Here is a 27,659-nt window from a genome sequence, read left to right on the forward strand (position 1 = left end):
GACTCTACTTAAAATTAAAAGTCAATCAACACTATTGTTAATACAAAGTACAATTGCTTAGAAAAAGCAAACTGAATTTTGAAAAGAACTCACGCAGCTACCGGGTTAGCACGTAGGAAGGAGTCAAGGTCTCCTTTCTCCAGTGTAGATGTGAGTCTCTTTCCCGTTGATCTGCTGAGAGAGGTACTGAGTTTTCGGGCCAGTCTCTTGGGAGTGTTGATAATAGAAGTCCCCTCCTCCATGCAGGAACTGTATACTTCCAACGTCAACTCGAACTCTGGCTTCACATCATCACTATACAGGAACAGTGCCAAAAGGAGTGAGTTATCGGTACACCCCCACCATATTAATTCCTGATACAAACTGAAACTTGCTAGAAAAACACCAGCATGATATTGCTGCACCCCATTATTAATGCTCAAAAATGATTAACATCAGGGGATTAAGAGATCACTGGAGGCGTGAATTGGTCAGTTTATGGCATCTGCTATTTGCTTTACAGAGAGATTCTCATCTCTAGCCTCCTTATTAAAGAACTTGTCGGAAGTGAACATTAATTGCCTATTAAACAAATCACAGAATATGAAGTCTGGTAATAAATAAGATTAGCACACTTTTAAGAAAATAATTGTTAATCACTGCCATTCAAAAACATTTTTCTGCCAAAAGAGTGAAAGTAGAAGTCTAACTAATGGCGTAAGTTGCAATATGGCCTGCTCCAGTGAGATATGGATCACAGTATTTTCAAGATATTTAGGGTGACATGGTTAGCACTGCTGTCTCAGTGCCAGGGACACAGTCCGATTCCATGCTTGGATGGGTTTCTGTGTGGAGTTTGCAATTTCACCCAGTGTCTGCATGGGTTTCTGCCAGATGCTCTGGTTACCTCCCACTGTCCAAATGTGTGCAGATTAGGTGGACTGGCATGCAAAAATCCCATTTGGGGTTATGGGGATGGATCTGGCAGGGATGCTCTTTGGAAGGTCAATACAGACATCGATAGGCCGAATGGCTTCTTCCTGCAGTGTAAGAAAAACAACTGTACATTCTATCCAAGTGAAGCAGTAAGTTAAAGAAACATTGTTCAGAGATTTGCCCTCAGACCAGCTACAAGCTATGCATTGATACTCAGCTGAGATAAGCAGCTTGCATTCTGGATAAAAAATATTTTAGTGGTGCTATCCAAAACAAAGCCAAATTAAATATTAATAAGGAAGGTTAAGAACTGCCCATTCCTTAAAAGGCAGACTCATTTGAGAAAGAACTGGATTTAGAAGGTTGAAACGGAATTTAGGATGCCTAGTTTCAGCAGCAACAGAAGCCTTATTGATTCCTTCCTCGTCATTAATGTAGGAACTGTGTACATAGTCATTGCAGATAAATAAAGCATTCCAATAGTTGAATTTCAGTCACAGAACAGGAGGAGGCCATTCAGCCCCTTTGAGCCTGTTCTGCCATTCAATAAAACCATGCTGCATCAGTATTTTAACTCCATTTATCTGTAGTGCTTCATTGCCCTTAGTAGCACTGCCTAACAAAAAATGCTTAATCTCAGTTTTGAGTTATTTTAAACTAGCCCCCAGTCACTACATCAGTTCGGGGGAAAAGTGTGTTCCAGATTTCTACTTTGAAAGAAGCAATCACTGCAATCTTAAGGTTTTGCTCCCCTTGACCTGGATTCCCCAAAATTAAGCTTTTTTTTGTCGACAACATAACGTTCTTTAATCATTCTAAACAATGCAATTACATTGATCCTTAACCTTTTAAAGGTCAAACTAACATAAGCTTAATGTACGCAACCTAAACTCATGTTTAACCTATTTAGTAGGGCGGCATAATAACTCATCAATTAACACTGCTGCCTCTCAGGGACCTGGGTTTGATTCCAGCCTTGGGTGACTTTCCCCCCATGTCTGGTTTCCTCAAAGTGCACTAGTTTCCTCCCCAAGTCCAATGATATGCACATTAGGTGGATTGGTTATGCTAAATTGCTCTGTAGTGTGCAGGCTACGGTGCACTAACTATGGTAAAAGTGTGGAGTTACAAGGATAGGGTGGGATGCTCTTTAGAGGGTGGGAGCAGACTGGATGGGCCGAATGGCCTCTATCTGCACTGCAGGAATTCTATGATTCTTAATTCCACTTTCATTCTGGTAAATCTGCACTACAACTATTCCAAAGCCAATATATCCTTCTGAAGCGTGGCAATCAGAACTGAGACATAAAACTCCAGTTGGTCAGTCCTCGTGTAACGACAACTTTGGTCCTGTACATTCAGAATGTGTATGGTATCCTTCAAATCCTCTAACCTCTCATTCTAAAATTATTTGAAAAATTCCAAACTTTTGCAAGCTGGGATTTAAGCTCCTAAAACCTTTGGATAATTGAGGCTCTGTTTGCTGTCTTAGGTGGATGCAAATGACCTAAGGCACATATTCTGAACAGGGAAGAGGTATGCATCCCAGTGTCCTAGTCAACAATACTCTCACAACAGCACATCAATCAAATGACCTTGCCATTTGTGTCATTGCTGTTCATTAGACCTTGCTTTGTTTAAATTGGCTGTAGTTTACAAAAATGTCCAAACTCAAAAGTACTTGATTGGTGACTAAACACTTTGGAACATCCTACAGTTACGAAAAGGTGCCATATAAATGCAGGTCTCTTTCTTGACAAGTATAAAAACTAACTAGGAATTAAAATAAAAACCAAAAGAACTGTGGAAGCTGTAAATCAGAAACAAAAACTGAAGTTACTGGAAAAGCTCAGTAGGAATGGTAGTATCTCTGAAGAGAAATCAGAGTTAACATTTCAGGTCAGAACTGAGGAAGGGTCAGCGTATATAAAACGTTAATTCTGATTTCTCTTCACAGATGCTTCCAAACCTGCTGAGATTTTCCAGCAACTTCTGCTTTTGTTAGGAACTAAAATAATGCATTTCTCCACCTCATTTAAATGTTAATGGATGAAAGCATATGCGCAATGTAAAATAGTTTCAAAATACTCACAAAATCATCAAATTCTCAAAGCAGATGTCAGTAACAGTCTTATCCACAATAACCATCTCAGTGTCAAAAATCTGAGTATGAATCTTCATCAGGCAAAACACAGCAAAACGTGGGCTCTCTAACACAAGGAGACAAAGTTAATACCAAAACAATGAGAGCTCAGGAGAAGAGAAAGAGTCAAAAACAAACATGCTTTTGAGTACTTACTGCTCCGGTTGTTGAAATGATCAGAGTCTTTCCACATTAACGGAATTCGAATATCTACAATGAGAAAATATAATCACCAATTTACAATGGTATCGTACAGCAATTACTCAAACAGAAATTGTGCAATTTAGATTCAAATTTCAATTTTACATGGCTGAAGAAGAATGGACTATTTATTGTTCACACATCTGCAGAAGAAGCTACAGCACCACCAGAGTGAAGGGTGCAATCACAACCTGACAGGTTGACATAGGTAGTGTCCATGAATTTGGGTAGCCAATGCAGCTGCATGGAGATAGGAAAACTGGAAGCCATATAATTAAACTACCTGCAATACACTTCACCAGGGCTCACTATACTGAGAAGCGGGCATCAAGTCAAAGTGCACAAACCTTTATGGACAATTTCAATATTCATGTTTGGGTGCCTGACTCCCAGCATAGCCAAGGAGTTAGTCAACTTAAAGCCTTGTATTACCAGATTGAGGACATTTGGAAGTTAAAAGACCAAACAAGATTAGTACTGAAGAGTGTTGAGAAGATTCTAAGGGATAGGATATGCATGCATTTAGAAAGGCAGGGTTTCTTTAGGAGTAGTCAGCATGGCTTTATGCATGGGAGATCATGCCTCACAATTTTGTTAGAATTATTTGATGAAGTGACCAGAAAGTTGATGAGAGCAGGGCGGTAGACGTAGTCTATATGGATTTCAGTAGGCCTTTAATAAAGGTTCCACGTGGTAGGTTGCTCTGGAAGGTTAGATCTCATGGAATCCAGAGCAAGCTGGCAATTTGGATACACAACTGACTTGATGGTAGGGAGCAGAGGGTAATAGTGGAAGGAGGCTTGTCAGACTGGAGCACTATACCTAATGGAGTGCCTCAGCGGTCAGTGCTGGGCCCATTACAGTTTGTTATCTATATCAATGATTTGGATGAGAATGTACAAGGCATAATTAGCAAGTTTGCAGATGACACTAAAATAAGCAGTATTGTGGATAGTAGGAAGGTTCTCAGGAATTACAGCAGGACCTTGATCAGCTGGGAAAGTGGGCCAAGAAATGGCAAATGGAGTTTCATATAGATAAGTGTGAGGTCTTGCATTTTGGAAAGCTAAATCCAGGTAGGAGTTTCATGGCGAATGATAGGGCCTTAAGGAGTGTAGTGGAATGGAGGGATCGTAGTATTCAGATGCACAGTTCTATGAAAATGGAGTCACAGATAGGCAAGAAAGTGAAGGAAGCTTTTGGCATATTAGCCTTCTCAGCCAGGGCATTGAGTATAGAAGTTGAGAAGTTATGTTACAAGACATTGGTGAGGCCGCACTCGGAATATTGTGTTCGGTTTTGGTCATCTTGTTATAGAAAGGATGTTCTTAAACTGGAAAGAGTGTGGAAGAAATTTACAAGGACATAGAGTCAGAGATGTACAGCATGGAAACAGATCCTTCCATGCTCCATTTTCAAGGAGCTATGAACCTGCACTCCAAGGTCTCTTTGTTCAGCAATACTCTCTAGGACCTTACCATTCAGTGTATAAGTCCTGCTAAGATTTCCTTTCCCAAAATGCAGCACCTCGCATTTATATGAATTAAACTCCATCTGCCACTTCTCAGCCCATTGGCCCATCTGGTCCAGATCCTGTTGTAATCTGAGGTAACCCTCTTCACTGTCCATTACACCTTCAATTTTGGTGTCATCCGCAAACTTACTAACTGTACCTCTTATGCTTGCATCCAAAACATTTTTGTAAATGACAAAAAGTGGAGGACCCAGCACCGATCCTTGAGGCACTCCACTGGTCACAGGCCTCCAGTCTGAAAAACAACCCTCCGTCTTCTACCTTTGAGCCAGTTCTGTATCCAAATGGTTAGTTCTCCCTATATTCCATGAGATCTAACCTTGCTAATCAGTCTCCCATGGGGAACCTCGTCGAACGCCTTACTGAAGTCCATATAGATCACATCTACTGCTCTGCCCTCATCAATTTTCTTTGTTACTTCCTCAAAAAACTCAAATCAAGTTTGAGACATGATTTCCCCCACACAAAGCCATGTTGACTATCCCTAATCAGTCCTTGCCTTTCCAAATACATGTACATCCTGTCCCTCAGGATTCCCTCCAGCAACTTGCCCACCACGGAGGTCAGGCTCATCGGTCTATAGTTCCTTGGTTTGTCTTTACTGCCCTTCTTAAACAGTGGCACCACGTTTGCCAACCTCCAGTCTTCCGGCACCTCACCTGTGACTATCAATGATACAAATATCTCAGCAAGAGGTCCAGCAATCACTTCTCTAGCTTTCCACAGAGTTCTTGGGTACACCTGATCAGGTCCTGGGGATTTATCCACCTTTAACCGTTTCAAGAAATCCAGCACTTCCTCTTCTGTAATCTGGACATTTTGCAAGATGTCACCATCTATTTCCCTACAGTCTATATCTTCCATATCCTTTTCCTCAGTAAATACTGATGCAAAATTTTCCATTTAGGATCCCTCCCATTTTCTGTGGCTCCACACAAAGGCCGCCTTGCTGATCTTTGGGGGGGCCCTATTCTCTCCCTAGTTACCCTTTTGTCCTTAATATATTTGTAAAAGCCCTTTGGATTCTCCTTAATTCTGTTTGCCAAGGCCATCTCATGTCCCCATTTTGCCCTCCTGATTTCCCTCTTAAGTATACTCCTAATGCCCTTATACTCTTCTAGGGATTCACTCGATCTATCCTATCTATACCTGACATATGCTTCTTTCTTTTTCTTAACCAAACCCTCAATTTCTTTAGTGATCCAGCATTCCCTATACCTACCAGCCTTCACTTTCACCCTGACAGGAATATACTTTCTCTGGACTCTTGTTATCTCATTTCTGAAGGCTTCCCATTTTCCATGTCTCTTTGCCTGTGAACATCTGCCTCCAATCAGCTTTCGAAAGTTAGAACATAGAACAATACAGTGCAGAACAGACCCTTCGGCCCTCGGTGTTGCACCAACCTGTAAACTGACCTAAGCCCATCCTCCTACACTATCCCATCATCATCCATGTGCTTATCCAAGGATTGTTTAAATCTCCCTAATGTGACCAAGTTAACTACATTGGCAGGCAGGGCATTCCACTCTGAGTAAAGAACCTGCCTCTGAAATCTGTCTTAAATCTATCACCCCGCAATTTGTAGCAATATCCCCTCATACAAACTGACGTCATCATCCTTGGAAAAAGTCTTCCACTGTCTACCCTATCTAATCATCTGATCATCTTGTATGTCTCTCTATCAAATCCCCTCTTGGCCTTCTTCATTCCAATGAGAACAGACCCAAGTCTCTCAGCCTTTCCTCATAAGACCTTCCCTCCAGAGCAGGCAACATCCAGGTTCAAATCAATAATTATCACTGTCCCTTAATCATTCTACTTAGACTAATTTCTTCTATCAGAGTGTTGAGAATCTTTAGAATTCTCTATCCCAAAGAACTGTATAAGCGGAGTCATGTCCAAGGCTATGATAGATTCTTAAACTGTAGTGGTATCAAGGGTTGTAAGGGAACAGACAGGAAAATGGGGTTCAGGCCAGACCAGATTGGCCAGGAAATACACTCCTGGAAATGGCAAGAAATACACTCCAACAGCAACATCATCTTCCAAGACAATTAATCCAGCATCAAGGTATTTACTATTCCAAATCAGCTACATTGGGCAAGATATGACATTGTATGCCTGACCATAGATTTCTAAAGTAACTGGGAGAAAGTGAGGACTGCAGATTCTGGAGATCAGAGTCAAGAGTGTGATGCTGGAAAAGCACAGCAGGTCAGGCAGCATCTGAGGAGCAGGAGAATCTTCTAAAGCAACTGGTCTATTTGAAACCCAATCAGAGAGAGAGATCCTGGAGAACTACATTTAGGGATGTCCTCAAAGCATCCCTAAAGATTTTACATACATTCCTGCTAATGTATGGTCAGCCCCAAAATGGAGACTGACTTTATTTGGAAAAGCATCAACACATTGAAAGACTTCTACCAGACAATGCAGAGGTGAAAACCTGGTGTCAGAGGGAGCACAAAAGCCTTCAAATCCTCATTTGACCTATCTTTCAAAGACCTATCTTTGGGCGGCACGGTGGCTCAGGGCCAGCACTGCCGCCTCTCAGCGCCAGGGACCCAGGCACGATCCCCGCCCCAGGCAACCGTCTGCGTGGAGTCCGCACACTCTCCCCCCCGTGTGCGTAGGTCTCCTCAGGATGCTCCGGTTTCCTCCCACAATCCAAAGATGTGCATGACAGGTGAACCGGCCGTGCCAAACCGCCCACGGTGTTAGATGCATTAGTCAGGGGTAAATATAAGGTAGGGGAATGGGTCTGGAGGCTTGGCGTGGACTTGTTGTGCCAAAGGACCTGTTTCCATACTGTAGGGAATCTAATCTAATCACCAACCCCACATATGGCAGAGTCTATAGATTGACCATTGGACTTATTAGCCATTTCAAACCATTGAACCAGAATGAAACCATGACATCCAAAGATGTGCAGGTCAGGTGAATTGGCCATGATAAATTGTCCACAGTGATAGGTGCATTAGTACGGGAATGGATCATGGGTGGGTTACTCTTCGGAATTGAATCTAATCTAATCTAAAAAGAATCCATAATCTCAAGAAACTGTATAAAAAGAACAAAATACAGAATGGCATGCAGATTCAAGTGCCATAAAGGCTATTCCTGCACTTATTTTCTTATGATTAGAAGACGCCTCACATTTGTTCAGCTACCTTTCTTCTTAAGTTTGTCTTTTGAATCCCAAAAATCTCATTACAGGAAAGTGTGTTTTTCTTGCCTAATACCATCAAAATTGGCCTTTCTCCAATGTAGAACTTCAACTTTTAGATCTGGTCTATCCTTTTCCATCACTATTTTAAAATGAATAGAATTATGGTCGCTGGCCCCAAAGTGCTCCCCCATTGACACCTCAATCACCTGCCTGGCCTTATTTCCCAAGAGTAGGTCAAGTTTTGCACCTTCTCTAGTAGGTACACCCACATACTGAATCAGAAAACTGTCTTGTACACACTTAACAAATTCCTCTCCATCTAAACCCTTAACATTATGGCAGTCCCAGTCAATGTTTGGAAAGTTAAAATCTCCTACCATAACTACCCTATTATTCTTACAGACAGCTGAGATCTCCTTAAAAGTTTGTTTCTCAATTTCCCTTTGACTATTGGGGAAGGAGGGTGGGGGTGGGGGGTGGGGGCAGGTGGAGCGCTGTAATACAATCCCATTAAGGTGATCATCTCTTTCTTATTTCTCAGTTCCACTTAATGGTCTGAGTTATAGGGAGAGGTTGGACAAGCTAGGACCTTTCTCTTTACAGTGTACGAGACTGGGGGTGTATAGAGGTATACATCTTATAGAGGTGTATAAGATCATGAGAGGCATGGATAGGGTGAATGCACGCAGTCTTTTTCCCAGGGTTGGGAAATTGAGGACTCGAGGGCATCAGTTTAAGGTTAGAGGGGAAAGAATAAAAGGGAACCGGAGGGGCAACTTTTTTCTTTTTACACAGAGGATGGTACACACATGGAATGAGCTGTCAGCCAAAGTGGTTGAGGTGGGTACATTAACAACATTTTAAAAAGGCTTAGGGTGTAGGTTTGCTTGCTGAGCTGTAGGTTTGATATCCAGATGTTTCATTACCTGGCCAGGTAACATCATCAGTGGCGACCTCCAAGTGAAGCGAAGCTGTTGTCTCCTGCTTTCTACTTATAAGTTTGTCGTGGATGGGGTTCCTAGGGTTTGTGATGATGTCACTTCCTGTACATTTTCTGAGGGGTTGATAGATGGCATCTAGATCTATGCGTTTGTTTATGGCGTTGTGGTTGGAATGCCAGACCTCTAGGAATTCTCTGGCATGTCTTTGCTTAGCCTGTCCCAGGATAGATGTGTTGTCCCAGTCGAAATGGTGTTTTTTTTCATCCATGTGTAAGGCTACGAGGGAGAAAGGGTCGTGTCTTTTTGTGGCTAGCTGGTGTTTGTGTATCCTGGTGGCTAATTTGCTTCCTGTTTGTCCTACGTAGTGTTTGTGGCAGTCCTTGCATGGAATTTTGTAGATGACGTTGGTTTTGTCCATGGGTTGTACTGGGTCTTTTAAGTTTGTTAATTTTTGTTTGAGTGTGTGGGTGGGTTTGTGTGCTACTAGGATTCCGAGGGGTCTTAGTAGTCTGGCTGTCATTTCTGAAACACATTCAAGAAGAACGGATACTCAAATAATACAGTGCTCAGATTCCTCAAGAACAAACCACGACAAGCAGACCAAACACAGCCAGAAACCCTAACCACTTTACCATACATCAAAGAAGTTTCAGAAATGACAGCCAGGCTACTAAGACCCCTCAGAATCCTAGTAGCACACAAACCCACCAACACTCTCAAACAAAAATTAACAAACTTAAAAGACCCAGTACAACCCATGGACAAAACCAACGTCATCTACAAAATTCCATGCAAGGGCTGCCACAAACACTATGTAGGACAAACAGGAAGAAAGTTAGCCACCAGGATACACGAACACCAGCTAGCCACAAAATGACATGACCCTCGCTCCCTCGTAGCCCTACACACGGATGAAAAAAAAACACCATTTCGACTGGGACAACACATCTATCCTGGGACAGGCTAAGCAAAGACATGCCAGAGAATTCCTAGAGGCCTGGCACTCCAACCACAACGCCATAAACAAACGCATAGATCTAGATGCCATCTATCAACCCCTCAGAAAACAAACAGGAAATGACATCACCACAAACCCCAGGAACCCCATCCAGGAGAAAGATATAAATAGAAAGCAGGAGACAACAGCTTCGCTTCACTTGGAGGTCGCCACTGATGATGTTACCTAGCCAGGTAATGAAACGTCTAGATGTCAAACCTACAACTCAGCAAGCAAACCTACACCCTAAACCTCATCCTGAGCTACAAACCTTTACAAACCTTGCATTTTAAAAGGCATTTGGACAAATACATGGATAGGAAAGGATTAGAAGGATATTGGCCAATTCAGGGAAATGGGGTTAGCATGGACATTTTGGTCAGCATGAACCAGTTTGGGCCAAAGGACCTGTCTCCGTGCTGTAGGACTCTATGACTGTCAGTGTTACAAACATGTAAGTGATCACTAAAATGCACTTACGTGGTGTTTTTAACATAGTAAAATATTCCACAGCACTTCACAGGAGCAAACAAATAATGATACTGAAACATGTATTAGAACACTAAATGACAGGAGCAGATTTAATGCAGTGTTTTAAGATGTAGAGAGATAGAAATTCCAGAGCTTAGAACCAGAGGAATGGGGAAATGGACAAGAGATCAGAATTTAATACAGTCAGTTAAGAGCATTGTGGGGTTGGTTGAGTTTATAGAGACTGATGGGGGCAAGACCATGGATAGATTTGAACAGAAGATGGGAATTTTAATACTCTAGTGTTTGTGGACAAGGACTTGATGCAAGTCAGTGAGCGGAGAGTCAACAGGGCTTGGTGTGAATCAAGAAACAAGCATGGATGAATTCATGTTTCAGCAGGGTGGGAAACTGGCCAGGGATAGGAAGGGTGAAACTGGTAAGACTGTGACATCAGAAGGAAGCACAGCCCAAAGAAATTAAAGTGCATCACGCGGCCATCACACTTGCTCTGGCACTTAATGCAACTGTGGCACATCTTGGGCGTGAACTCTACTTTCCCATCTACTATGGCCCTACATTCCCTGAGAGCAAACATCTGGCTATCCCAGCCTTAGATGTATTTACCACTGGAGCATTCACGACCTTCTTGGGTTGAAATTTCCATAGATTCACTGCCCTTTGAGTGAAGTAATTCAATCCAAATGATTGGCCCCTCACAGCATTATCAAGCCCCTTCAGAAACTTGTATACTTCAGTGAGATTGTTTCTTATTCTTCTAAACTCCAGAGAACATGGGCCTAATTAACTCAGCTTCGCTTCACAGGAACATCCGAGGCTGTCTTTGTAACAGGGATTTGAAATAAATACAAAATAGATACACAAATGGTAGTACCAGATATTGCCAGTTTTCCAGAACATGCTGAATGCTGTTTAATCTCAGTGTCTGACAACCTGTGGAAAAGAGAGAACAAACATTAAATGTGGTCTTAAAATACAGATTTGAAAAGGGAAACTTACTAACACACAGTGCACAATGGCAGCATGTTACATGCGTCTAACATATTGCAACATCTTGTTGTATCATTTGCCGAACTGCAAATATGGCTTCTAAATTATACTACTCAAGACAACATTGAAGTACAATAACACCACCACAGAAAGCACTTTTACAATTCTTCATCAAGAAGAAAGAGGTATTTGTTTGTATGGTATGAAAGAAGTCAGGCCTTTCAGGCACACTTTCAAAAAATTTTCCACTAGTAGTACTCCTTTCCAAAACACCAGATGGCACTTTTTGTGGATAGCCTACACAGTTTTCAATTGCATACACTTTCAAATTTTAACCACTTGTACTGTATAGAATAGTGGTGAGCATAGGTGTGTTCATTTAGATTGAAGTCCAGTGAAAACAGGGGACATACTTTACTGTATAAAAGCATTCAATGGGGATTTTAGGATTTCCTTATTTTTAAGAAAGTTAGTCTTTCATTGGATGAGGGTATTTCTGCTTAAGCTGGCTTTTATTGCCCATTCCTAATGGTCCTTGAAGATGGTGGAGAGCCACCTTCTAGAATCATTGTAAACAATGTGCTTTAGGGACAACCACAGCACGGTTATAAACGGAATTCCAGGATTCTGAACCACCAACAGTGAGATAATTCCAAGTCAGGATCGTATATGGTTTGCGGGGAACTGGTAAGTAGTGGTGCTACCATGCATCTGCAACCCTTGTCATTACAGATGGTAGAGATTTGGATGGTGCTGTCAAAGGAGATTGAAGAATGGTTGCAGTACATCTTGTAGATGGCACACACTGCTCTCAATGAGCACTGGTGACAGATGGAGCGACTTCTTAAGATGGCAGACAAGGTACTGATCATGCTGGCTCTTTTGTACTGGATGGTGTCCAGAGTCTTGAGTGTTGGAGCCAAATGGAGAGTATTTCATCACACTTTTGACTTGGAGATGGTTGACAGAATTTATGGAGCCAGATGGTAAGTTCCTTGCTGTAGAATTCCTAGCCATTGATCACCCACAGTATTTATAAAGCTAGTTCAGATTTTCAACTATATTCAGTTTACATTGGAACATTAAACAATTGATATAAGCTGAATTGAAGGCAATCAAGGAGTAAAATGGACAAGGGGGAGAAATGAAAATCTACTAAATTATAGGAGTTCCAGCCTACCTCCCTGTCACTTTGGGCAGGGTTTGTTCCTCTGTACGTCTCTGTAACTCAGCTCTATAGTGAAGAATTCGAGTGTTACAGGTTATCAGATTTTTCGCAGCATGCAGCACCTGATCCCGTTGGGTGGAGGCAACAAGAAGTTTACAGATCCCTTCCTGCATCCGAGTCTCAAAGTTGATTTTTTCCTGGATATCGGAGCCCTAGAAGACAGTAGTGTCATTACAGGTGGTGATAATTAGGTCTATTGAGTTCATTCAGGCTCTCTGCAGCACAATACAGTCAATCCCATTTCCCTCAAGTACCCATCCAGTTTCCTTTTGAAGTCATTGATTATCTCTCTTTCTGCCATCCGTTTAGGCAAGGACTTCTAGCTCATTGCGACTCACTTCATAAAAAAGTTTTTCCTCACAGTCCCCTGTAATTCTTATCCAAAACCTTGTGCTACATAGTCCTTGTTCCAGCAGCAGGTGTTAACAGCTTTGGTGTCTACATATCTAAATTTGTTATAATCTGTACGACTCTATCAAATATCCTCTCAATCTCCTCTACTCCAAGGACAATGCCAGCCTTTCCAAATTACCATCATAGCGAAAATCCCTCACGCTGATAAATCACCCCCCTGCCCTCAGTCGCCCTCACCCTGATCCTTGTGGAACCCTACCATATACCATAAGATCTGAATAAGAAAGTAGCAGAAAAGGAGGTGTTGCATTTTCATAGTGTATTTCAAGGCCCCAGGAACTAGGGAATGACAGGTTACGGAGAAAATGCAGGAAAATGGACATGAGGCACACCTGATCAGCCATGATCCTATTGAATGGTGGAGAAAGCTTGAAGGGGCCAAATGGCCTACTCTTGTTTCTATTTCTTATGATCTTACGACATTTCAAGATGCTTTATTGCTAATTAAGTTACAGCTCTTAATATAGGAGACCATGCAGCACCAAATTGGACACCAATTTCACTGACATGAAGTGACAGTGATGGTTTGCACAAAAACCTAAAATAATATGAAATGTTTACTCTACTCTAGCCCAGCTATCTGGGAACTGTGCATTAAATGCAAAATTCTTAAGCGAAACCTTAATTCTGAAATTAACAAACAGTCAAACTGATCTCAGCAGTTAATAAGTCCGTTTTTTGGGTTTGTTCATTCAAGTCAAAGGTCTTAAAAGGACAGAACCAGATTAGCAGCTGGAATTAATGCTTTGCCTCAGACCAAAGACCATCAGCGATCAATGCAACAGAAGACCCACTACTCTTTCTGAAGTTACTCAACTTCATTCAGAACAGTCTATCTTGTATCCATCTTATTAGGAAGGCTGCTGAAGATGGAGAGATTTCCCTTCATCAGAATGGAACATACCTCAGCTATTCCAATCATGGACTGGAATAACAACAACAAACCTCAACCCTTGAGAGAAGAAAAGATCTAATTCCCAAATCTGAGGGGGATCTGATTCGAGGGTCTTTCCAGGGGGTTGGGGGTGTGGGAGGCAGCTGGTGAAGAAGGTGGAAGCACTTTCCTGCAAGCAGTGAGGCAAAGGTTCTTACATTCACTACCCTTACAGTCGCCAGCTTTGACGGAGGTCTGGGATTCCCAGCTAAACAAAGCCAAGTCTGAAAAGTAGGTTATACCAGAGGCTGCCTAATTAACATTTAAATGGGGATGACATTGCCAACTCATCTCCTGGAAGTTGGTCTCTTGTCCTGTCTCTGTAAAAAAAAAAATGTGGGCAGATTTAAGATTTTAAACTTGATAGCATAACCATCTTTGCATGTTTAAATCCACTAATGCTTTGATGATAATAACAGATATACTGAACAGAGACGCAAAACACAACTGTTAATCAAATATGGTCTTTCCCACCTCCTCAGATAGAATTCTCAAACAGTGAGTGAGGATTCAGTCTAATAGCGTTCGGTATCCTGGACCCAATTGACTTTTATATTTGGGCAATGTCTTTCAGACAAAACAACAGATTGAAGGCCCATTTACCAACTCAGGTGGATGCAGGTTGGTTAAGAAACAAACATTGTCTATTACAAGCACAATCCTTGGCTTTCTTGCAAATAAAGAGTATACACAGAAATATACAACAAGACTGCAGCTTGAAGGTGGCCTTGCGGTAAAAGCTGATGCTTTAATCTTTTGTTTTCTAATGAAAGTACTTAACTTTCAAAAAATTTAGAGTATTGTATTTAATGTGTCACAGTACAACATCGGAAGGAAATTGGAAATGTAGAATCCTCCCACTTCGAAACAACCCATCAATATTTTCCATTGGCATTTTTCCATACTAGATATTTAGCCTAATTCTAATAAAGGGATGTTCTACAAAAGTATCTGTTGCAAAGATGGCAAATCATCCCAAGCATTTTCTTAAGGTTTGACCAGGTATGGGCAGCATGATAATGGGTGGCACATAGTTAGCACTGCTGCCTCAGTGCCAGGGACCCAGATTCAATTCCAGCCTTTAGTGACTGGAGTTTGCACGTTCTCCACATGTCTGTATGGGTTTCCACAGGATGCTCTGATTTCCTCAGCCCAAAGATGTGCAGGTTAGGCGAATTGGCCATGCTAAATTGCCCAACAGTGGGATGTGTAGGTTAGGTGAATTAATCATGGTGTATGCAGGGTTTTGGGGAGAGGGTGGGGAGCTGGATCTGGGTGGAATGTTGTTCAGAGGGTCTGTGCAGACTCGAAGAGGCCATTTGGTCCAATCTGCACTGGAGGGATTCTAATGATTCTACTCTATTGAGGAGTTGCTCATAAAATCAAGGAGAGCTGCACATTTTCAGTCAGCGATATGCTATCGACAACTTATCACATGTACACCAATCTCACTTCTTGATATGCTCATTCTAAGCAGGAAACTATTGCAACTTTTCCTGATTTCCATACATGATAACAATGATGAAATGTCGAAAACAAAGGGAAATCTTTCCACATATTCAGTCCACCCCAGTTAATATTAGAACCAGTCAGATGATAAATGTATCCACAACACCAAGACCGATGATCTGCTAACTGACTAATACTTAGCTTTTTGGGAAGAGTCCAAATAACTAATATGGCTACAGCACGGTTATCTTAAAAGTATGAGAAAACTGCATAGTGTAGTTAAGACACTGCGCTTCCATATTGGACTCTGTTTCGATTCAGCACAATCCAATGTTGTAATAGTATTGTCACTTGGCTAGCAATCCAGAGATCTAGGTAATGTCATTGGGACATGGGTTAAAGTTCCACCATGGCACAAATCTTGAATTTAAACCTTAAGGAGCCATGAAACCACTGTCAATTGTCATACAAACCCATCTGTTGACTCATGACCTTAAGAAAAGGAAATCTGCTGCCCTTATCTGGTCTGCTTTGTATGCAATCCAGACGTGGAGCAATGTGGTTGACTCTAAATTGCCTTCCAAATAGCCTCTCAATTGTTAAAAAGTTTTAAAAAAATGAAAATGTTCAGGCAGCTTGGTATCAACCACAATACTGGAAACGACAAAGGCAAACTGAGTCTTATTGACCACCAAAGCTAGGAGCTAGTGCCAAGACTGGGAGAGCTGTCTTACAGACGAATCAAGCAACAGCCCGACATAGTCATACACTCAGAATGATATCATATACACAATGTCCCAGGCAACACCATCACCAATGTGTAGGTATGTTCTGTCCAACCAGCAGGACAGACGGAACAAAAGTGGTAGCATAATGGTATGCAGTCAGGACAGAATTGCCCTGGGAGACCTCAATATAGACTGTGTGTGTCCAGAGTCACAAGGGTGAGGAATCTGCTTGCTGATCACCACACATAGCAACCCCCTCAACTAATGAATTACCACTTGAGGAAGTATTGAGTGTAGCAAAGTTATTGTACGTACAGTAGGTTAGGGATTTTGATGATCAACAGTGACTCAGCAGCATCACAAATGATTAGTTGATTCCTAATGAAATTGTACTAGACTGAGTATCAACAATAGGGAAAAGCCTACTTGACCTCATCCTCACCTCTCGTGCCGCAGATCCATTTTTCCTTGACAATATCAGTAGGACTGGCCAACGCACACAGTCATTATGGAGACAAAGTTCCATCTTCACATTGGGAATATTCTCCATTATGTTGTGTGGCATCATTACCAGGATAAACTTTGAACAGATCTAGCAATTCAAGACCACGCATTCATAACATTCTGTCAGCCTTCAGCAGAAGTTCACTCAAACACAACCTGCAATGTCATGGTCTGACACTTCCCCCATTCAACCATTCCCCCATTACATCAAGCCAGAAGTTCAACACTTAGGCACACTTAAAAATGGGGTGTGTTTCTGGTGAAGCTAACATACAGGACAAATTACTCGCCAAACAGCATAAGTAGCAAGTGATAGACAGGCTAAACTATAAAACAGCCAAAAAGATCAGAGCTGATCTCTGTAGTCCTGCCACATCCAGTCACGAATGGTGGTGGATAATTAAACAGGTCATTGGAGGAAGAGGCTCCACAAATATCCAACTCAATGATGGGGAAGCCCAACACATGAGCACATGCAAAAGATAAGGCTGAAAAATTTGCAACAATTTTCACCAGAAGAATTGCCAACCCAGCCTCCAGAGATCTCCAGCATTAGACATGCCAACGTTCAACCAACTTGATTCACACCACATGATACAAACAAATGGTTGGAGACACAGGATACTGCAAAGGCTACAGGACCTGACAATAGTATCAAAGATGTATGCTCCAGAACTTGCCATGCTGTTCTAGTACAGCTATAACACTGGCATTTAACTGACAGTGTGGTGGTTTCCCAGGTACTTTTGTACACAACAAGCAGAACAAATCCAACCTGGTCAATTACTTCCCAATTAGTTTACACTCAATCATGGGTAAATGACATAAGTCATCAACTGTGCATCAAGCAATACTTGCAAAGCAATAACCTGTTCACTGACACTCAACTTAGGTTCTGTCAGGGCCAATAAGCTCCTGACCTTATTATAATCTTGGTTCAAAATTGGACAAAAGAGCTGAATTCTAAAGGTGACGTGAGAGGAACTGCGCTTGACATCAAAGGCCTCATTTGACCTAGCATGGCACCAAGCCCTAGCAACACTAGAGCAATTGGGAAATCGGAAGGGGACTCTCCGCTGCTTGGAATTATACCTGGCACAAAGACAGTTGTGGTTTTTGAAGGTCAGTCATCACATTTCCAGGACATCTATGGAGTTCTTCTGTATAGTGTCCTGGGCTCAACTATCTTTAGCTGCTTCATAAATGAAATTCTATCCAGCACGGGTCAGAAGTAGGGATGTGTGCTGATGGTTGCACTACATTCAGCAACATTTGCCACTCTTTAGAGAGAAAAGCAATCCACATCCACATGCAGAAAGACCTGGACAATATTCAGGTTTGGGCTGAAAAGTGACAGGTAACATTTGCACCACACAAGTGCCAGGCAATGACCATCTCTAACAATCTAATCTGCCAATCACTCCATGACATTACCATCATTGAATCAACCACTTTTAAAAACGTTGCAGGGGTGGGGGTGTTTACCATTGAGTAGAAAATGAACTGAATTGACAAAAGCAGGTCAGAAACTAGGAGTCCTATGGCAAATAACTCACCTCTGGTTCTCCAAAGCCTAAACACCATCTACAAAGAACAAGGCAGGAGTATAATAGACCAGTCCCTTCTTTCCTGGATAAGTGCTGCTCCAGCAACAGTTAAGTAGCTTTGCACCATCCAGGACAAAACAACCACTTGATTGTTTGTGGATGCTGTGCCATTCATGCTCTCCACCACCCACACTCAGTCATGGCAGTGTGTACCATCTACAAGGTGCACTGCAGAAATACACCAAAGCTCCTTAGACAGCACTTTCCAAAATCATGACAACCTTCTGGATGGCCAAGGGCAGCACATATTTGTCAACATAACCACATGTAAGTTGCTTCTCCATATCTCTGACAGTCTTGACATGAAAATATATCGCCACTCCTTCAGTGTCATTGTGTCAAAATCTTGAAATACCCTAATAACATTGTGGATGTTCACAAAATGGACCACTCAAGTTTAAAAAGGCAGCTCGCCCACCACCTTCTCAAAAGGTATATAGGGATTGATAACAAATGCTGGCCAAGCCAGCCACAAAGTGAAGGAATAAAGATACTGCTGGAAATGTACGGCAGGGATGACAGCAGCTGTGGAGAGAGAAACAGAGTTAAAGGTTTTGAGTTTTAATACTGGATTCAAAACTTTTAATTGTTTCACTCTCCAGAATACTGCCTGACCTACTAAAAGTGAGTGCGTGTGTCATAGTCCCTCAGAACAAGAATGACACTTGCTCATGACAAGAAACTGCATGTGGAATTTTGTAACATGGGAGGCAATTGCATTGCAGCTACTTTCCTGGCTGATCAGGAAAGTTTCCTGCTCTTACTAAGATTTATTAATTGATTATCAACCTGCATGATCACATTATGACACTCTGAAATAAAACCAAAATACTGAAGATGTGAAAATCTGAAATTAAAAAAAAGTGCTGGAGAAACACAGTATTTGTGGAGAGAGAAACAGAATTAATGATTCGAGTACAATTTGGACTTGTGTTACGACATGGGGTAAACTCTCTTGCTTAATTTAAACCAGCAACATAAAGATTTATCCTTTGCAGTAATCTGTGAAAATGTGAGTGGCCAAGAACTATTTAAAGTACAAATTAACAACTTTATTTCTTAAAGTATAACTGAGAATAATTAACTAACAACTATTTACATCTTTTACTTTCCCTTCTATAATACCAGTTTGATAAAACCCTAAGTTTTACTGAAAAATTCAAATTACAAAACCCCACCAGCTGCAGAATCTTCTCTTTGCAGATTTACTTGCCAGGTCGGTGTCGATGTTTTTCTCCGTGCAAATTCCTTCTCTAGACAGGTACCTCTTAGACAGTTCTGACTAGCATCCTAGAACTGGCAGTTCTCCTCCAACTGTTCAATTTTCCCTGGTCTTATACCCACAAAGCATCAGATTGTGTCATTGGCTTTTAATATTGTCTATATACTAAATTCAAATTTGATGGAGTTTGGTATTTTTTGGGGTATAACATAAACTGATTGGCCTAATTCAAATTTGTTTTTGTCTCCAGGCAACCAGCTACACTAGCTGCTGCACCAAAACGTTACATGATATCATGTTCAGAACACTTGGTGCTGTCAGGTAGTTCTGCTGGCTTTTAACTTTCTTAAAAAGTACACCCATATCTTCATAACAATTGAAACATAAATACCATTTCTCTCTACAGATGCTGTAAGACCTGCTGAGTTTCTCCAGCATTTTCTGTTTTACATCATGACACTCCACGTATGGGCAGCAAGTCTGTATGGAGAACTCACTGTGTCACAAATTCCTTGCTGAATATTTCCATCACTTGCTAGTTTTAGAAGAAATGCTTTATTGGAAAACAATCACAGTCATCACACAAATCTTAGCTTTTTTGCACTTGTACAATTCACTTCTTTCTCATTTCAATTGCCAGAGAGAAGACACTGCTTTAAACAGATGCAGTATCAATGTTCTGCCACAAGATGGTACCAATACACTGTCATGTGGAGGTGTCAGTGTTGAACTGGGGTGGACAAAGTTAAAAATTACGCACCAGATTACAGTCCCACAGGTTTATTTGGAAGTACAAACTTTCACAGCGCTGCTCCTTCATCAGGTAGCTCGTGGGGGAGGATCATAGGATGCAGAATTTATAGTAAAAGATCAACGTATACAATGTATTGTACAAACCTAGAGAGCTGTTAAGTCTTAAATCACTTAAAATGAGTTGCAGGTTTCAATTCATTAATATGTAAATCCTAGACCTTATTTCAAGTCACATTCCAGAGATAACTTAAGGTTTTATTGAAAAAAAGACATCTCAACTCAGACAATGCATTACAGGTGAGGTTGGAGTCTGTCTGTATTCCAACAGATTCTGATTCTATTTCCAATGTAGGAATTTATAAAATGTTACATGGACTGACAGCCTACTGATTGAATACTTTTTAAACAAAATGGAATGTATCTGCAAATGAGAATTCACCACAAACTTATATATGTGTGTGTGTGTGCGCGTGTGAGGGAGAGACCGTGTGCGCACTTGATAGAGTGTGCGTGTGAGTGTGACAGAGTATATGCCTGTGAGAGGGTGTGCATGTGAGTGTATAGTATAGAGGGGTCACCAGTAGTGTGATTTTAACCCAAGGTCACAGTTCAGGCCATCCTCATGGGTATCATACTTGGTTATCAGCCTCTGCTTGGCAACTCTGCATTGTTGTGTTGACCCTGCTCCACTAAGTACCAGACGAAGGAGCAGTGCTCCGAAAGCTTTACTTCCAAATAAACCTGTTGGACTATAGCCTGGTATTGTGATTTTTAACTCAATATACTGTGAACAGCCAGCACAGAAACAGGCTGTTTGGCCTCAGCAGCCCGTCTCATGTTCCACACGAGCCTTTGTGCATTGCGACAAGCTCACACATTAACAGGAGACAGATTAAGCAGACGGTTTACAATGATGTAAGACTGGTTGATGCATGTAAACATTACTTGTTAAATATTACTTGTGAAATCAAACTATAAAGCTCAGTTGAAGCATATTTCTGTTATTAAAACAATCAATAAAAAGCATTTAAAATCTAAACACCCTCTCACTCCAATATGTAGCACTAATGTGATGAATCATTCCAAGCATTTCACAAGGACATTATTGGACAAAATTTGACACTAAGCCAGATAAAGACTTCATAAAAACAGCAAATACAGTAAATCAGAACATGTGCTGATGAAAGGTTACAGAGTTGAACAGACACTACCAGAGCTGCTGAATGTTTTCAGCATTTCTCGTTTTCATTTCAGATTTCCAGGACCTGCTGGATTTTACTTTTGTAAAGAAATATTGAGATGGATCTGTCAATATCAAATGAGGGAACAAAGGGAGTGTGTTTCTGGGAGGGAATTCTGGTGCTCAGGACATATGCACTAAAGGCATATGAACCAATGATAGACTGGAAATTGGTGACTCGCAGGAGAACAGAAATTGGGGAGTCCAAAAGGCAGGAGGAGATTACAGAGGTAGGTAGGCAAGACCATGGAAGAAGGAGGAAGTGGAGCGTCAGAATTTTAAATCCAAGGCATTGAAAGACAGGGAGCCAATGGAGGTCCATGAACTTTACTTAGACCAAGTTAGGATCTAGGCAGCAGAGTTTTGGATGAATTTGCATTTAAGGATTTTACAATGTGGAAGTTCAGCCAGGAATGCTGTGGAAGAGTTGTGTCAAGAGAGAACAATGGCTCTGTACAAATAAAAATATTTGTGTCACTACACAATATTCTAACTGTTTAAAAGTGGTTTTTCTTTTTAAAAGGACTCATGAACTAATGATATAGCCACTTGGGTGGGGAGGTGGGGGGTGGTGGTGGTGATGATGGTCAAGTGTCCTCCAGACTTTGATCAGACTAACAAGCTTTCTGAAAAGTTTCAAATTTGACTATAATGGGTCAGGGTCACGCTACTGAATGCACATCCCTATACAGCACTACTCTGTGGAATTTTGTCAAAGTTTACTCCAAAACATAGGGAGATCTACAAAGAAAAGATGCTGCAAACCATTACCCATGAATGATGTGGTGAAGACATAAGAGTGAGGAGTAATAAGGCCCTGGCTGATCGAAGTGTAACCTCAACTGATAAATTCATGGTAATGGGGTGAAAGGTTATCTAGCTTTGCCTTGTAAATATTCAAAGCTACCGCATCACCAAGTTTTGAGGAAGGGAGTTCCAAGAGATTCTCAACCCTCGGAGGAATAATTTTACTACATTTCTGCCTAAATGGTGATCCCTTATTTTTAATCACTGACTCCAGGTCCGTAATCTAAACAATGGCAACAAACAGGAGGCTGGAAGAACACAGCAAACCAGGCAGCATCAGGAGGGGGAGAAGTCAACATTTCAGTTGTAACTCTTCTTCAGAGCTGGGGGTAGGTGTAAGGGGAGCAGCAGATAAAGTGGGGGTGGGGAGAAGGGCTGAGTGGTGAGGTACGGATAGGTGAACACAGGTAGAGGGTAGGACCTGGCTGGTTGATGGGAGGAATGAATCTGGTTGGTAGCTGGAAGGAAGGGTTCGTTAGAGGGACGGAAGGGAGGACTCAAGGTTAGAGTGGTGCCGGAAGAGCACAGCAGGTCAGACAGCATCTGAGGAACAGAAAAATCGATGTTTCAGGCAAAAGCCCTTCATCAGGATGAAGGGCTTTTGCCTGAAACATCAATTTTCCTGCTCCTCAGATGCTGCCTGACCTGCTGTGCTTTTCCTGCACCACTCTAATCTTGCCTCTAATCTCCAGCATCTGCAGTACCCACTTCTGCCAGGGAGGGCTCAATGTTGAGTCCTCCGCATTTAACGTATCATCCTTAAACACTTCCACCAACTCCAACTAGACCCCACCACCAAGAACATCTTGGAGGTTTGATCAGGTGATGGTATTGCAGCTGATTTATTGTTCAGTCTCTTCTATTTCTGTAACTCTGTGTTTCATCCTCAATAGAATGTTCCTGCATGCTGATTTATGTATTCACTCAATTTATGTCATGTTTCTCTGTCCATGAAATTCAATAAAATTATAGAACACGATTAGATGATCAAGGCAGACTGCAGAAACAGAGAGAAATCAAACACTGTTTGCAGGAAGCAACTACAGACTGAATGAAAGGGAGGATAAACAGTATGGAAGTGCGGTTGGGAGAAATTAGGTGAGGAGAAGTCAGTGACAGTGAGAAACAGTGACAGGGATAGGGAACACAGAGAAAGAGAATGAAATAGATGGGGAAGAAAAACAGCAGATAATTATAAGAATGAAACTAATTCTACAACATCTCCCATTCTGAAAAGTGCTGACTCTCATGAACAAGTGTAGAATTCACTTATTGACCAAACAGATTATGAAAGGTTATGGGTAAAGGACATGATTTAGAACCTGCCAATCCATTTGTTTTCCACCAATTGAAAAATGTTGTGAATGCCACAATGCCGGAGTCCTAAAAGTAACAGAAATAAGGTGGTCTAGGAAAGGAAAGAAAAGCAAAGCAAAGAACCCATCAAGCTATAATAGATCCAGTGAGGGTAGAAAAAAAATGATTAGTGGAGTAAGGGTGTTCTATTTACAAGCCAATATTGGAGTAAAGTCCCCAGTTTGAGCCCGCTTATAGAGTTTGTTAAAAATTCAGTGAGCTGATTGGTTGCAGATTTTTATTTCACGTGATCATATTACAATATTTTTCAAAAAAAAATGAACTACATTCATTGTCACAGACAACATTTCATCCAAACGACCGTTGTATTGAATAGGCTGCAAATGTCTGAGCACTACTTTTTTGTCCATAGGCAGTTTATATTTAAAAAGCTATGACTTGTATTATTCGTGGGCTATAACTGTCCTGCTTAGTTCAATGCCATGGAGGTACACAACTGTGTGAGAGAGAGAGAGCAGCAGTCATAGGATACCAATTGTGAGAAGAATGGCAATTAGGGGTAGGCAAGAGGAGTTGGGGGAGTGCACAGTTCTTGAGTGGTTGTGGGGCTGGAAGAAAATAGCGAGCAGCCAGGCCCCAGAGAGAAAGGAAAGCAAGAATGAAAAATTTTAAATCGAGACACCATGGAACTGGCAGGCAAATGGGACATGTTTCAAATTAGGACACAGGCAGAGTTTTGAATAAATTCAAGTTTACAGAGGTAACATAAATGTATTCCTCCCAATTTTCATCCCCATTTGCAGCAGTTCCTTCCTGCATATTGTTCTTTGGTTGTGTGGTCTCCACATTAACATGAGTATCCTCTCATTACCTCGTGAATATTATACACTGCTGCCTTTGTGCAGTGCTGTTTGTAGACAGAGTGAATGTTGAAGGTGGTAAATGGAGCCCCAAACAGATGGCTGCTTTACCCTGGATGGTATTGAGCTTCTTGAGTATCACATGAGCTGCCCTCATCCAGGTAAGCAGATAGCATTCTCCCACTCTTGATTTGGATAAGCTTTGGGAAACTAGGATATTATTTATCACAGAATTGTCAGCCTCTGACTTGTTTTTACACCACAGTATTTATGTATCTGGCCTAGTTCAATTTCAGGTCAATATTAAGCCCCAGGTTGTTGATACTGGAGTAGCAATGGTAATGCTATCAAATAGAGTCATAGAGATGTACAGCATGGAAACAGACCCTTCGGTCCATCCCGTCCATACCAACCAGAGATCCCAACCCAATTTAGTCCCACTTGGCCCATATCCCTCCAATCCCTTCCTATTCATTTACACAACCAGATGCCTTTTAAATGTTGCAATTGTACCAGCCTCCACCACTTCCTCTGGCAGCTCATTCCATATACATACCACCCTCTGTGTGAAAAAGTTGCCCCGTAGGTCTCTTTTATATCTTTCCCCACTCACCCTAAACCTATGCCCTCTAGTTCTGGACTCCCCGACCCCAGGGAAAATACTTTGCCTATTTACCCTATCCATGCCCCTCATAATTTTGTAAACCTCTATAAGGTCACCCCACAGCCTCTGACGCTCCAGGGAAAACAGTCTCATCCTGTTCAGCCTCTCCCTGTAGCTCAAATCCTCCAACCCTGGCAACATCATTGTAAATCTTTTCCGAACCCTTTCAAGTTTCACAATATCTTTCTGATAGGAAGGAGACCAGAATTGCACGCAATATTCCAACAGTGGCCTAATCAATGTCCTGTACAGCCGCAACATGACCTCCCAACTCCTGGACTCAATACTCTGACCAATAAAGAAAAGCATATCAAACGCCTTCTTCACTATCCTATCTACCTGCTACTCCACTTTCAAGGAGCTATGAACCTGCACTCCAAGGTTTCTTTGTTCAGCAACACTCCCAAGGACCTTACCATTAAGTGTACAAGTCCTGCTAAGATTTGCTTTTCCAAAATTCAGCACCTCGCATTTATCTGAATTAAACTCCATCTGCTACTTCTCAGCCCATTGGCCCATCTGGTCAAGATCCAGTTGTAATCTGAGGTAACCCTCTTCGCTGTCCATTACACCTCCAATTTTGGTGGCATCTGCAAACTATACCTCTTATGCTCGCATCCAAATCATTTATATAAATGACAAAAAGTAGAGGACCCAGCACCGATCCTTGTAGCACTCCACTGGTCACAGGCCTCCAGTCTGAAAAACAACCCTCCACCACCTTTGAGCCAGTTCTGTATCCAAATGGCTAGTTCTCCATGTGATCTAACCTTGCTAATCAGTCTCCTATGGGGAACCTTGTCGAACGCCTTACTGAAGTCCATATAGGTCACATCTGCCGTTATGCCTTCATCAATCTTCTTTGTTACTTTTTCAAAAAACTCAAACAAGTTTATGAGACGTGATTTTCCCATTCACAAACCCATGTTGACTATCCCTGATCAGTCCTTGCCTTTCCAAATAATTGTACATCCTGTCCCTCAGGATTCCCTCCAACAACTTGCCCACCACTGAGGTCAGGCTCACGAGTCTATAGTTCCCTGGCTTGTCTTTACCGCCTTTCTTAAACAGTGGCACCACGTTTGCCAACCTCCAGTCTTCCGGCACATCACCTGTGACTATTGATGATACAAATAGTTCAGCAAGAGGCCCAGCAATCACTTCTCTAGTTTCCCACAATGTTCTAGGGTACACCTGATCAGGTCCTGGGGATTTATCCACCTTGACCCGTTTCAAGACATCCAGTACTTCCTCCTCTGTAATATGGACATTTTGCAAGATGTCACCATCTATTGCCCTACAGTCAATATCTTCCATATCCTTTTCCACAGTAAATACTCATTGCAGAGGTCGGTGTCTAGAGACAGACACTGGGACAAAGCGAGTGAAGACCTGGGTCCAGAGGCAGAGACAGCAATTGTATATAAAGGGCTGAATTAACCGGTGTGCTCCAGCCCCGCACCGGCCCCCATAGCCTGTGTGTTGGCATCATTTGCACAACCGCTGCCTTAAGAGCAGTTTAAATAGTCTGTAAAGGAAACAAACGAAAACTCTACGGTTAATCGATGCAGGCACCGATGGGAACAGCACAGAAAACCTGGGCTCCTCCACTGTCCCTTGCCCGCAGCCGGTGCCACTCACCTTGGGCTCCGGGGGCGGGTCGCCTCCCATCAACCGGCGGTTTGAATTCCTCCCGGGCTAACGTTCTAATCCCGGGCACCAGAGTTCAAACTTCGCGCTCCCGAGCGAACGTTCGAATTTCGCGCGTCTCCCGGAAACTCAGGTTCCAAGAGCTCGCGCCGCCCCCAACAGCAAAGACAAAGGGGCGGAGCGTGCTAACTGTAACCGTCGCTGAGTAAATCACAGCATTTCCACCCCGGCAAGTTGCAAGTAACTTATTGCAGGCGACAATTGATCGGGCTAGGTCACTAACCGATGCTGAAAATGACCCCTCTCTCGGTGCAAAAAGTCACCCCGCAGTTGCACTCCCGTAGTTATATATTCTCAGAAAACCGGTTAAAAGGACACTTTATTTGCAAACAGTTTAAAATCTCACAGTCTGCACATTTAAAGTGATCGTATTATGCAGCCAATACTAATATGCACACTGCTCCTTTGTTTCACCTGTGAAGAGAGGGGCTGATTGTGATTGGAAGCGCAGAGTGTTGCTGGAAGGTTGACTGTGCGCGTGAGATTGTGACCGTTGGAAATGGCTGACTATGGCAGGGAGAGTGCGTTTTGGGTGGACGATGAGTTACTCGGTGCAGGAGCAGCAAACCTCACTGCTACAACATGACCGGATAGAGCAGGTGAATGTAAGCAGAGTGACCCCCATGTACCCGGACGCCTTCACAGAATTGTTTGAGAGTAGAAAAAGGTCGGTCGGCCCGCCTATGTAAACGGCCATTTCATTGAGGGTCATTCTCACTTGCACGATATTCCGTTTCAGATACCGGTTCTTAATGTCTTCATTGAAATTGCAGCTCTGAACGAATGAATGCTGGAAATCTGAAATAAAAGTAGAAAGTGCCGCTGAGTCTCAGAGCC

General features: G+C 42.1%; 1 protein-coding gene across 4 annotated transcripts in view; it reads right to left on the reverse strand.

The window, feature by feature from the left end:
• rtkn2 (rhotekin 2) overlaps positions 1-26,924 on the reverse strand; it is a 51,357-nt gene extending 24,433 nt beyond the window's left edge. Inside the window, exons 1-6 of one of the 4 annotated variants that reach the window (XR_011954706.1) lie at positions 26,754-26,916; positions 12,566-12,765; positions 11,270-11,328; positions 3,215-3,268; positions 3,008-3,125; positions 102-294 (exon numbers count right to left, since the gene is read on the reverse strand). Coding sequence is in view for 3 of the 4 variants with exons in the window: in XM_072557927.1 (XP_072414028.1) it covers positions 94-294; positions 3,008-3,125; positions 3,215-3,268; positions 11,270-11,328; positions 12,566-12,765; positions 26,754-26,783 (662 nt within the window). In the remaining variant the exon portion in view is untranslated. Of the gene's footprint in view, positions 1-93; positions 295-3,003; positions 3,126-3,214; positions 3,269-11,269; positions 11,329-12,565; positions 12,766-26,753 lie in introns of those variants that run through there. The other 3 variants (XM_072557927.1, XM_072557928.1, XM_072557929.1) reach the window with 3 other exon arrangements.
• Positions 26,925-27,659: the final 735 nt, after the last annotated feature.

This window comes from Chiloscyllium punctatum, chromosome 38, assembly GCF_047496795.1.
Source record: "Chiloscyllium punctatum isolate Juve2018m chromosome 38, sChiPun1.3, whole genome shotgun sequence".
NCBI classification, from domain to species: domain Eukaryota; kingdom Metazoa; phylum Chordata; class Chondrichthyes; order Orectolobiformes; family Hemiscylliidae; genus Chiloscyllium; species Chiloscyllium punctatum.